This window comes from Habropoda laboriosa, unplaced genomic scaffold (assembly GCF_001263275.1).
Source record: "Habropoda laboriosa isolate 0110345459 unplaced genomic scaffold, ASM126327v1 scaffold15, whole genome shotgun sequence".
In the NCBI taxonomy this organism is placed as follows: domain Eukaryota; kingdom Metazoa; phylum Arthropoda; class Insecta; order Hymenoptera; family Apidae; genus Habropoda; species Habropoda laboriosa.
The window spans coordinates 2,053,228-2,066,907 of NW_017100141.1; the positions used below are offsets into that span (position 1 = coordinate 2,053,228).

Here is a 13,680-nt window from a genome sequence, read left to right on the forward strand (position 1 = left end):
CGTTAAATTGTTCACCAGCAGCGACGTTGGAACTCTTAACCTACACGCGAGGGAAAATATCGACATGTCGCGAATCTTGTACAGCCTCTCTTGATTTATTCGCGTACAATATAGCCGATTCGATGCATTTCTCTGGCGGAAGAGACGCGTGCCGATCGTGAAGAGTTCTCGATTACACGCGAACTCTTTTGTCACGTAAACTCGCGGCTCGTTTGTTCCTTCGAGCATAGTTTCACGTGTACAACCGTGATATTTAACACGTTGAATGCCGCGTGGGACCGGCGGTGCCAAGATTAGCGAAAGCATTTAATTTGAATAAGTGGTAATATTTGTAAAATTTTCGTCTAACGCATCACACAGCATATTTAACACTAGGTTTACGGGACGCGCCATTTTGACGCATTTCGAACTTCACAGGGAAAGTTACAGAAACCGTTTACATTTCTCTCTTATCATTTACGTTTATTTTATATTTTAAATAAATATATAATACCACATAGACTCATTTATAAGTTAATAGCGTACGATAAGTTGTTTTGACTAAATTCAATTTGACTAAACTAAATAGTTCCATTTCCAACTTTTGGGATGCGCTGTATTTAAATAAAAAATTCATTTCGGCGCCGTGGACAAGTTACGTAGAATTGGTCCGGCATTCACCGTGTCAAGGAATTCGAAACGTCTGACGTTTCGTCTGGGAAACTCTCAATAAGGACATCTCTCGAATTTCCTCTCCAACTTCACGTTCTACCATTTGTTTTTTCTCCATTCGCAGATATTTTTCATATTTCGTTGTTTCTCACAAGCGCGAAGATATCATTTGGTTCGATTATTCTTTTTCTTCTCGTTCAGATCTTTCAGGCCGAATTTACCGTTTCATTTTCGAGAAGAGAGCGAACAGAAAACCACGTGCATCCTCCGCGCTTATCTCGCGTTTCATGACAAGCATCACGCTTCCGGTATATGTATACACGAGGCGTGTGCAGTTTCTGTGACGTTTGCAAATCAACCGTATTTATAGCAGTCCTTCCGCTTCTCTGTTTGTACTCGCCGTGGAAGTTTCAATCTCTGGTTCGTGGAAATTCGCTCGAGCCAGGAGCTATCAACGCGCGCGATCCAATCAGGTACGTGCGACATTTACAAACATTTTCTCCCGTGCACGTTGCATTTGCAAATATGTAGTATTTTATTGAGAGGAGCTTCTTTTTCTTATTTTCTTTTCTCGCCTTCGACGACGAATGTGCGCGATTCCAAACTGTGCTGAATTGTCGAGCAAAATCTCTTCTCTCGTAAATGTTCGATTTGCCGATGAACGTAGGCGTCTCGTAAAAGTGTTAACTTTCACGATGATTATTTGACATTTTCAACTCACTCTGTGATACACGATTATTATTCCATTCGCTTTCTTGGAGCTGTAAAACTTTGGATAATCGAACTGTTGAAATAATTCCACTAATTTCGAATAGGAATTCTTCCAATAATTCCAATATTCGAGGTCTTTAAATTTTGGATCGTGCCGAATATTTGGTACCTTTCGAATTTCTATACAGCCCTACGTAGAAGGTAAAAGAAAACGAATGAAATAATAATCGCGTACTGGAGATCGAGTAAAGAATGTTACAGAATTCTTATAATTTAGAATATCTTCAATTTAATTAATTTTCCGAATTTCTATCCTACCTTTAGTCTCTGTTATTATGACATTTTCAAACGTTTCGAAGAAACTTTCAATTTGAAAGATAAATCACTGTACATTTCGGGGAACATTTCTATCCAATTAGATTAATAAAACGGAGAGACACCTCGTGCGAGCAAACACGCGACAGGATAAATGGAACGGCGCTCAAAATGCAGTTTATCGAAGCGCCAGTGTGTCTGGGGTCAGTAGAAAGTGGTAAACACGCAGTGCGGTGGACCGTACATCAAAGCCCACCCGCTAACGATTCCAATATCGTGCAAATCATTTTATCGTTAATTTTTCATTCCCATTCTCCCGTATCTCGCAGGATTTTCTCGGCCAAAAAAATCTCATAAACTTACATCGCCAAAAGTGAAATAACAAAACTCTCTGTAGAAACGTGTTCAGCGAGAAATTTCCAACAACTTGGAGAAGTGAAACGAACAGTTTCGTATATACTCTATTCGTTTAACCCTAATTTCACGAAGTCTACGAAAATTGCACGATGACGTGCTTTGGAAAGTTCACGACAGAATGCAAAGGAGCAGTGACACGGAAGTGCACAGATAACGTTCATTTAATGTCCACCGTATCAAGCGACACCTTTCAATAGAATTCGCCTATAGTGTAACTCAACGTAGGCTTCGGAACCTTTGACATTAGTCGCGTGCAATTTCAGGCGAAGCCTCTAAAATTTTTACGACTCGCAAAGTTGTAAACTTGAAAAGTTCAAGGAGCATAAGTATGTGCGATAGTTTGGACAGCGAGGGGTGTGGAAATATCACATCGAGATACGAAACGAGAAAAGTTCTAATCTGAAATAGGCGGAGAGAAAAGGCGTCGGTCGTTGCGGAGAAAGAAAAGAGCGCGCGGTAAAAATAATGAAAAGCGCGGCGGTGGATCGTTATAATTAGTCTGGAAAAGTGGGGGAAAAAAAAAAGAAAGAAAGAGCAACTGGACTTCCGTGTGCTTTTTTTCTTCGTCGTCGTCGTCGTCATCTGGATTCCAAGGGAAACGAGAACTAATTTACAGGAGCGGGTAAACGAGAGAGGTCTGAGAAAATTCAATTGACCGTCGAATGAAAACGAAATAATTAATCTCCTCAGGAGGACCTGGTCGGTGGCGTTGATTTTGCGCTGTGACGCCAACGCAATTTACTATTGGCTTTCGAATCGATCGCCAGAAATCGTTCGTTGTAAACAAACGTTATTTCCGTTCACGTCTCGTTGACGTAACAAATAGAGTTTGGCTTACCGTGAGTCATGAAAAATGAATTTCTCTAAAGATACCGATCTCGTCTAAAAAAATCACGCAAGAAGTGAAATTACCGGGGAGATTGAAACCAGGAGTGAAGATCGAAAATAGAACTGTAAATCGAGTAGACTAGGTGTACCTTTTTGCTTCAAACATTGCAAACTTTTCTATCTTCTCGATTGTTGAGAGTTCCTTCTAAAATAGATCGACTAGATCTACTTCTTCATTTTTCCTAACTTTTTCCAAATTTCCAAGATGCAAATTTTCTACTTCAAAGTTGGAAAATTGCTTTTTCATGGAACGAGCGACAAGCGTGTAACTTTGTATCCATATTCTCAAAGGGAATCGTTTATAAAGTAACGCAGAAAGGAGACGGTGATAATTATTGCCCGATAATAGAGGAGGGACAACGAAGAATCGCTTTTTTTAACACCTGGAAAGCTCGAATAAACGTCGAATTTTTATCTAAAAGAATTTCTACTCTCGGGAAAATTTGAAAATTGCTTTTTCATAGATCGAGCGACGAGCTTGTAACTTTCTATCTCTATTCTCAAAGAGATGACGATAATTATTGCCTGAAGGACCTGACGATAGAGCAGGGAAATGAAGAATCGTTTCTCTTAACCCCTGGAAAGCTCCAATAAACCTCGAATTTCTATCCAAAAGAATTTCTACTCTCGCGAAAATTTGAAAATAGCTTTCCCATGGAACGTGCGACGAGCGTGTAACTTTCGATCGACGACGGAATCTCCAGGTTGTGAAAGGGGTCTCAGTCATGAAATCGCGCAGAATGAAAATGATGATAATTATTGCCCGACGATAGAGCAGGGACAATGGGGACAGATCGCGTCTCCCGGCTCCTGGAAAACGGGGATACGTCGATGTGCCTTGCGCGGCAACCTTTGACATTTCGAGAGGACGGGTCGAAGTGTTTCCACCCTCCTGGCCTAGGTGCCCGTAGGTAGAGCCCGACATCCGGCTGTAAACGTATGTATACATCGCGCAGGAGGCGAGGAAGGCGGGTCCCGGGCGAGGTGAAATGCTGAAAAAAACATGAAAAAGAGAGAGAGAGAAGGAGAGATGAAAGAAGAAAGGAAAATCGAAGTGTATCGCGGCAGCGAATCAACGAAATGGTCGAGCGTTTCTCATTCAGCTGGCCGCAGTCGTAATTGGAAAGTTACGCGGAAATCCTTTCGGTTTGCGGCGGAGGGCGTAATGAAAGTAACTCGAGACGAAAGCGAAACTAGGTCGATGGAAACCCTTTTTTTCTCCCCTCTCCTTCTTCTTCGTTTCATTGTATTTTTTTTTGTTTTTTAACGAACGTTCCAATTTACGCGCAATTTCACGATGGACACACACACAGGTAGCGAGGAATTGTTTTCGAAATGTCATCGATATCTCGTCACGAGTTTTTCAGATCTATACAGGTTGAAAGGATGCATCGTGATAGTTTCGCGTTACGTGGATTGTAAATGAGGTTGAATCTTGATACGCTGGTAATTGTGAGACCATGGTACTACCACTTCCGCGTAAAGATCACCTTTGATATTACTGTTTCTCTTTTTTTTTTTATTGGAACAATAACGTGTTTGTTGCGTGTTATGTTGTTCGCGATAGTTTCCTTGACAATCTTGCAAAAATGCTTGAAACAATATTTATTTTAACGCAGATATTGTTAGTTCAGAGATTGATATTGTCTGACCATCGTACGCCTATTCCACTGATATCTCCCGCAAAGATAATTATTTTATTCGCCCAACTTCTACAATCTCGTTACTAAAAAATTCTCCGCATTCGCAGTCTCAATATCACGGTGAAGATGTTCATAAAAATTCTTCATACGAAAAGAATGCGAAGATGAGGATCAAAGTAGAGACTTCCTGAATTACTTCATCCTCCTGGGATGAAGTTCTGAAAAAAAAAAGAAGAGAATTCTGAAGTTTCTTCAACTGATCAATGATACATCTCGTCTCCCTTTCTCATACAGTTAGCTCAGACGTAACTGTTCGATCCCGAAATCCGAGCAACGGTTTCACAAAAGGCCAAGTCCCGCAGGACTTAATTAACGCAACAGCGGCATGAAAGACTGTGTGTAAATTGCATCCGTGCAGCGTGAAAACGTTAAACTGCACCTAGGAAAATGTCATCCACGAGTGAACCCTGCCTATCGGCATCTATTCACGATTAACACGTACAAGAGAAGGAGAGGTGGAGAATCTCTAACAGGAGAGTGATTCGACGGTTGGAAATTGGAACGATTCAATTTCAATATAACAAGGGCGGAGAGGCGTGACGATACAGTTGATCCAGAGGGAATTATACGTACCTCTAAATAACGGATCGTCGGACCTGTAATTAACTGCTATGTTCGAAACCCTCTCGAATAGAGAGAGAGAGAGTGAGGAGAGACGGGGAGAGACGAGGTGGATAAAGGAGATATCGATGAATTATTTTTAGGCACGTTTTTCCCTCTACACGATTAAAACAGCTATGGAAAGTTCATCGTACCTTCCACTCTCGTATGTATTCACTTCTTTAGATAGAAATTACTGTAAGAGGATTGCATTACCCTCGTTACATGTTATCGTGCCATCGTTTTGCATTAGCCCCCTTCGCGGTTCGTTATTAACGAAGTGCATTAAGCTGACATTGAGGCGAATTTGCAAGACTATTCTTGCACGAAGCACTTCGCGTTCAATTTAATGAGAAACATTATCTCTGGTGGGGGAGAGAGGATGGATCTCGAATTAACGCGTATTAATCGAGGATTAACAACGTTCTATGAGAACGCGAAGAAGTGGGAATATGATAGGAATTAATTAGCAGGATTTTTTTCTTTTTTTTTAATGTTCTCGCACGTCGTTAATTAATAATTGGGTTTATGTAAGAAAACGGTTGGGTAAGAGATTTCCATGCGAGGTAATAATAATCCACATGAATGCTATAATTCCGATACCTCTTGGAATTCATGTGTCGGCTGACGTAATTAATTTCGTCCTCCGGTGTAAATGAATGCCACCGCAGACCACGTGTCCACGGAGCTAATTACAATCCGCGATAATTAAGAGTGATGTACCACCTTGGCGTGGTGTATGTACTAACGCGACGCGAAACATTCAGGAATGAATCCTGAATGAAAAGTGAAGCGGAGGTTTTCGAATGTACTCGGGAAAGAAATTGAAGCGAGTTTTTCTAAAAGATTTTCAATAGTTTAAGCGTGACGAATCGTTTTCATATATGAAATTTCGAAATTTTTTAATTCGAAACTTGAAATGTAAATATTTTTAAATATGAAACTTGAAATTTTGTAAGTTCGAAATACCTAAATTAAAAATTTTGAAAGTTTGAATTTTTAAACTTTGGAATTTTTAATTTCATTATTTTTAAATTTCAAAGTTTTTATATCGTAAATTTTGAAATTCGAATTGAATCGATCGAATTGAAACGGCTGAAAAGTAAAAATATCTGCGTTTCAAGGATCAGCATTTTTGAGCACGTTTGAATTCAATCGATCTCCCAATTTGTTGACGTCACTAGTTACGTCACATAGACAAAGATGGAGAGAACATATGATATAGTGTCAACGACGCAGCGGGGCTTTGTAACCCTTTAAACGTTCGTGCGATATAGATACGCATAAATAACTAAACCTATATAAATCGGTATGACGCACGTACTATGAAAGATTGCCGCTGTATTTTGATTTATTTCTTTAATTAAAAGTGCTATTTCGATTTTGTTGAATTGCGCAAAATTAGGAAAGTTTTAAACAGTGCTAAATATATGAATTTTATTAATAACATAGAATTACTTAAGTAACGTTAAAATTACGATAATTTCAACGTCTTTAAATGTTGCTGTCTTACGTACAAGTTGATACTCGATTAAAATTAACTATGCGGGGAAAACATGGATTTAATGTACACGTTTTATTAGCTTCTTATTCAAATTGCTGTGTGATAAGAATACGATGCAAAATAATTGCACGGTAGGAAAGTGATAAAGACGGTGGATAGCGTCGAATTTAAGACAGAACAATGTTATTTAAGCAGGTTTCAGGATTCTTGCGTTTAGGAAAGTAACAATTATAACGGTCTTATTTCAATTAATATTCCTTCGAAGCAAATGAAAAAGAATGGATAAACGCGGGGAATGGTAATCGAAAGGAGAAAAATAATGTACGTCATTAACAAGAAGCAAAGAACATGTAATAACTACGTTATATTTGATACAATTACAACAGGTTTCACTATGTGTCTTTGATAATAACATATACAATTATAAAGTAATGTTTATGCCGCTACCAACACGGGATAATATATTTTTCATTGTTATATAAAATCAGGATGTTCGATGCATGAAAATAGATAATTTGTGTGTCGCCAACAATCCGTATTTTTATATAAGCGGAAATACGTAGTTGGCAATAGATCTAACAGTTAAATTCTTTGAAAAACTAATCGATCATGGTTACGTTGTGTCGCGTGTGGCATGCATGCACGTACATACCAATTCAGCGACAGATTTCAACTAGTCCTCTTGTTTCTCCTCGGTTTCACTTGTACAATAGTTGTGTTTCACATATGCACACATACAAACGCGAGCAATCATACGCAACTACCGCGATTATCCCATTGCGAGGTGTCTATCGTTTTTGTCTGGTTAATCTCGACGAAGATAGAGGAAAATATGGAGCAGCTCTTCCTCAATCAGTAAAGCAGATTCAACCAGTTCTGATGCGAGTATCGATACACTTGTTCCCGCGTGCAGTGATCCAATTTAACGAGGTAACTAGTCATTTCTAGACCTTTCCAATCGCTCGAAATGATCGCAGTTTGAAATGTAAAGGCTCGCGGATGAAAAATTATTATCGATTAAATGCCATTCAATTTACCGAACCGGTATCATACCATCGATATATACCTAAATTTTATATTCCGATCTTTCAACATATTTACACAGACGGCAGCTGCTACTTTCGGCTTTGATGCAGTTGCAACCCTGCTTTTTAATAAGGTTTGAAGCATCACCGCAAGAGTGCGCCAACAGCAACTCAATAAAATCCAAAGAGCGCCGGACGGGCGGTGTTCCGCGAAGCGTGATGAGTTTGACAGCTCCCGCGTACTGAGCGTTGTTTAAAAGTAAAAAATCGATCAAGAAATGCGGCCAAGAAAATATCCTTAACACGTTTCCGTATGCATCCACGCGAGACCGTCTAATATGGGAGAATGGTTGGTCATAGAATTATCACGCTGATACTCTTTCTGGCAGGTAAGAAGGAAAAATTCGTTCAGACGTAAGTGCACCTGCGGATCAATGTGATACTATACGTTCGGTCTTTGTGCGCTTGTATACGTGCACCGTATAAATCGGGCTAAGTGTACGATCGTTACGATTCAGGGTCGAGTTATGCAAATTTTACCGTGTATCTCGATTTCCCGACTGTCTGATCCGCGTTTTATGTGATTTTTGTTCTTGCATCTTTCAGGTGTTTCGATCGAAATGAACAGCAGAACGACACAATAGTTTGCAATTTTTCTATTTCATTCTATCAATTTATGTTGCTAACGTGAAAATTTACAGTACATATACTGTTTGTTTTAACTAATATGTTTCGTTTAAGTAAAATTACACAGCGGGTCAAACGCGTTCACTGAGCACAATAAACTACGATTAGTTCGTCCGATGTTCCTGAGAATTGTAACTTTTTATAAATTCTTTTTATACTAAAACAAGCGAATTATCGATCACAAAGTGGTATATATAATTTTGATAGGTATTAATAAACATGTCAACAATTGTTTAACTATGTATTTGCACAATAAAATTACAAAGGATTAATATTTTATTATATTTAATTTTTGCTCTAACAATAAAATTTTATTAATAATATTACATTAAATTATCGTTTTAGCTAGATATATCTTTTATATGTTTAATATATTATCTAAAATATATTAGAATAGTTGTAAAAAGAATAGACAATGTAAACTCAATAATCTCTTACAATCTTTAGCATGGCACAAAGCAGCTACTTTAGTGCCAATAAGATCTGTGGCTGTAGACATAGGTCAGAACCTGACCTTAGCATGTGCAGACGAAGATGCATTGCCACAGTTAGGAGAATCTGTTGGAGTGATGTGGATAAGGGAGGGACGCGAAGATGGACAAATTGAAAGACTAAAGGTTGAGCCTAATGGAGCTTTGGAACTTATTAGTGTTAGTGCAGATGATGGTGGAAACTATTCATGCACCTTAGATGATGATCATGATGCTGTCAAAACTAGAATCAATGTACAAGTTAGAAGTAAGTTATTAAAATTTAATTGCAATTTTAAAATAATTACAATATTAATATAAAAAATTAATTGTATTTTTAGCTCCTCCTCCAGCTTTACATAATGTATGGGTAAAACCATCTACAATATTGGCAAACATTCTTTGGGAAGTAGTTGGCACAGGTGGTTATCCTATCATAGATTTCACTGCCGAATATCGTCTTAAACCAAATGTGGGTGAAGAACCAGAAGACTGGAAGCCTATTGTTCCAGCACACATTCCTCCAAATTCTGTAAATGATTCTTTTTTTAATGAACTCATTTTTATATGACCAATAATTGTTATTTTAACCAGTGCTCTTATAGAGGCAAATTGATGTGTATCACTTGGTGCCAAACACTACATATTCTTTTCGAGTGTGGGCAACAAATCAGCTGGGAAGAGGAGATATTGTTGAGGTTGAAGGTCATACTCATCACAGTGTTGAGGAATTAGGTATATTAACAACTTCATAAGATATGTTTCTGCATGTAAACAAATTAATATTTATATCAAATGAATACTGTAGCTTATAATTGACAATTATTTCAGAACTTGCAAGACATCTCTTAGCAGGTGTAGAAAATTTTGACACTCGCGTCTGGGTGGCAGCAGTAGGCATAGTTATGGGTACACTTATGATTCTTGGTATAGGTACTTGTTACCTTCTCTATCGTGAGTGCAAAGTACCCTGTAAGCATTTCCTGGTAACTTTATCTAAAAGCTTTTGCTTCTACTCTTTCTCTTTCATGCTATTTATTTCTGCTGATGAAACTCACTTCCTTTCATGCAAATAATTTAATGTAGAATATGCTAGATCACTTAATTCTTAAAGTAAATATATTAACATAATTATCTAGAGGACAAGATCTGCAGCAGAAACGATAGCATCACTAACCACTTAACTTATCTATGGCCCTGATCTCTAGCTTTCTTTACATCAGCTATTCTCCTTTCAATCAATTTAGTGCTATTCTAATACAGTGCCAATTATCTTTCACTAATATTTCCCTACTGCAAGCGCTCTGCAAATTTATTAGCATTAACGAATATTCTAGTATTTAACATTTAAAATTTACTAGCATTTAATAAATTTTCATACCAATACCAAATTAACAATAACACTTTTATAACTTTTGCACTAAACACTTTACAACATAAGGCACTAAAATAATCTGTAACATATTTTTATCTTTCTATACAGTTTGCCTGTCAGTAGCACCTTTCATACTCCTTTATAGGAATGAAACCTATAACTTATGAATGGACTTTATCAACCACCAAACTTACTCCGTCTATACAAAGAACTTTTTACCCTAATTTTTACTGTCATGTTTGGGATTAATAAGCTTTGGTGGTTTGTATAAAATTTGTTATGCAGAATGATTAGTGTCATGAATAGAGAGTATTGTGATAGTAATATAGAGCATTATGGCCTAGATAACATTATGTGCTATTAGTATATCTTTGACTATGTATATAACTTAGGTCAAAGGTAGCACATATATATTTGCTGGGTAAGAAACGTATTCGTACAAGTAAAAAGTATCCCCGATATATTTTATAGCGGTTTCGTTTATTATACATCGAATAAATATTTAATTTTAACTTAGGATATTCAATTGTTAATACATCATGAAATGTTTCTAAATGCTCGTGGCCCAGCAAACACTGGTAAAGGGAGAGGGTAGAAGCTAATATAACTCGTGGCCCAGACCAATGAAAATTAATCTCCGTTCCCGAATTGCAGCGCAGCTGGAGGCGCAGGAAGTGATTGAACTTGTACCCAATATCATTCTGAATCCAGGATTTTTCGACGAAAGAACAGAACACATACCGCAAGATGAAAATTTCAACAACCAAACCACTACACGCTTAAACAATAACAGCGTTGTGCAACCTATGCGACTTTAGCGATTAAATATTTAAATTTCCTTGGCTAATTTTTATTAACAAGTGGCTTGAGCACAGTTTATGTGTCACCTTAAACGTAAGTAACTGGAATTACAAGAGGCCTCGAATCCGCCAAGTGTCGCAATGTGTAGATTCAGGTAAGCGATGAAAATAATAATAATCATCGCAAGAATGGAAATTTATGTTTATAGTCAGGAAATTGAGTGATGCATCATACACTTCGAGTATTCTAAGGAAGTAAATTTTTCACTTACAATACAACGTAAAGTGTTCAAAGCATATGTAAGACTCTGCTAGGTTTTGTGAAATGGAGTAGCACATTTTTGAGAATGTTTATCAGGATGTTCTAACATAAAAAATCGATGTTATTGCTCAGTAATCGAGCTTAAAGTAAAGAACTCCTGTAAGCCAAAAAAAATATTCTTAGTAAGACTGTAATTCTAAGAACAAAAGACAAAATTTCTGAGAATCTGAGATCACATGACATTAATATAAGCGGCAAATATTCGTCTTACATTCTGCATGAATACATGTTTTTTACGCAATTATTTTTAACCATTATCACCGAACACAAATGAAATTTTAACGGACAATATTATGCAGAAAGTAAGACCTTTGCCAATAACACACATCATCCGATTAAACAGATTTTGTCAGACGCGAGGTACGATAAAGGCTTGCTTACTGCCGTTTTAAGGTGTGCAGAAGTCGTTGGTAAAAAAGTTCCTTTTTTGTGTGTTTACAAAGATTATTGTTTTTTTATTTATTGTTATAAGAATGCATTTGTTTTTTTTTTTTGTTTTTTTAGAGAATATTTTCGTAATGTTTTCTTCCAAAGAAAATTAATATTACTAAACTCAATGCACCATATGCTCTTTCTGGAAAAATCCTGTGAATCAGAGAGTATACTGTGTAAAAATCATACTGCTCCAGTTGTAAAAGTGATTCTACTATGTTAACGTTATTTGTAGTAATATTATATTCCTCAGATTTGTATCTTTGCATGTGATCATTCAAATATGTCTAATGCTTCAACATGCTTTTGCACTACCTTAATAACAAATGCAATATCCACTGCTACTGAATTATGAAAAGCTATAAAATCAAATTTCATCAAAAACAAATCTTCACAAATACGAAACGGCACAATTCCATGAACAATAAGTTTCGGTATATAAACTTTTTAGGGAAGTAAAAGATCCATTAAACAATCTCTAAAATATTCAGCAAGTAAGAATTATTCATGAACACCATACATTCGGTTAAATACATTCCATTCATATTAGCGGTAAATATAGGGGCAAAAGTAGAATAAGTTAAAATATTTTGGATATCACCTTTGATAGAAGCAAGTTTGATAAATCGATTGTTGAAACAGATCTTTTCCAGATATTCATTTTTTATGAAAGATATTATCGTCTCGTTCAAATTGCATACAAAATTCAAACTTAGTCAATCAATAAGAGGTTGATGATTTTGATAAAAGTTCTTCCTGTACAAACAGATACATAGTTATTTTCCACAATATACACGTAGTACCATATCAGAATTTGTCATTATGTAAAATATATTATTATTAAAATTGTAATAGTGAGTGCTTAGTCTTGAGGCTTTTCGTAGTAAAGAGGAAAAAATACGAAAACAAATTTATTTTTATGTTAATTTTGAATATTTTGAATGAAATTTTTCTCAGGAAAAACACCAAGAGATATATTCATTTACTCCTATTACTTTTTTTAATTAATTTCTGTTAGGACACCTTAAGTGATGAATATGGAAATGGTTGTGGAAATTGATTCTCGTCTGTATTAGTCTTTCATACGTTACTAGTAAAGCTCATAAAGTGAGAAACATAATACCTTAACGATTCTACTTAAAACAATTACGTAAGTTAATTCTTGCTTTTGTCGATATAAGAATGTGACAAAAAGCAATTTGGTGCACGCAGGTTGTATAAATATTGGTTGTGCGTTGTTACATTGAAGCTTTATGATCTGTTCTTCCCTTCGGTATAATCTCATAGGGGTGAACAGATTCAATTCGGCTTCGTACTATGCACTCTGTGTTGTGAATGGTATATATACGCGCTAATGAAAAATAATTTTATAATATGCTGAAATGCAATGATGAATATTTATCTACATATTCATATAGGTAATTTTGTGCTATGATATCGAGCTTCGAGAGTGATCTAGTAGACTTGCTCATTAAAACGTATTTCATGTAGAATATCATGTTCCTCTTTCTTTTTAGAAGAGTCGTGTTCTTCATTATTTCTGTAAGAGATTGTATAAAATAATCTTCATTTTTACAAATTTTAACACAATACTCTTAAAAACTGATAATATACATGCATAACAACTGTGCTCTTTTTCTCTGCTGATAATTACGTTTGATTTAAAAGAAATACAACAATAATACGTCATGTTACTTTAAAACACGACCCTTCATATCTCAAGCACATTCAAATAGAACTATAATCACATACTTCTGCTGACATATATAACAATAGGTGT

At 36.4% G+C, this 13,680-nt stretch overlaps 1 protein-coding gene across 3 annotated transcripts; it reads left to right on the forward strand.

The window, feature by feature from the left end:
* The first annotated feature begins 1,053 nt into the window (after positions 1-1,053).
* On the forward strand, positions 1,054-11,260 carry LOC108571642 (contactin-2-like). Of its 3 annotated transcripts, none has more exons than XM_017933735.1 (7): positions 1,054-1,124; positions 7,895-8,203; positions 8,949-9,239; positions 9,313-9,503; positions 9,577-9,706; positions 9,803-9,943; positions 11,001-11,260. In XM_017933735.1, the coding sequence occupies exons 2-7, from the start codon at positions 8,161-8,163 to the stop codon at positions 11,162-11,164; spliced, it is 960 nt and encodes a 319-aa protein (XP_017789224.1). In that variant the 5' UTR covers positions 1,054-1,124; positions 7,895-8,160; the 3' UTR covers positions 11,165-11,260. The 3 variants fall into 3 exon arrangements, with proteins under 3 accessions (XP_017789224.1, XP_017789239.1, XP_017789231.1); XM_017933750.1 differs by having other exon boundaries at positions 11,006-11,087; XM_017933742.1 differs by having other exon boundaries at positions 1,059-1,124; positions 7,949-8,203.
* The last annotated feature ends 2,420 nt before the right edge of the window (positions 11,261-13,680 follow it).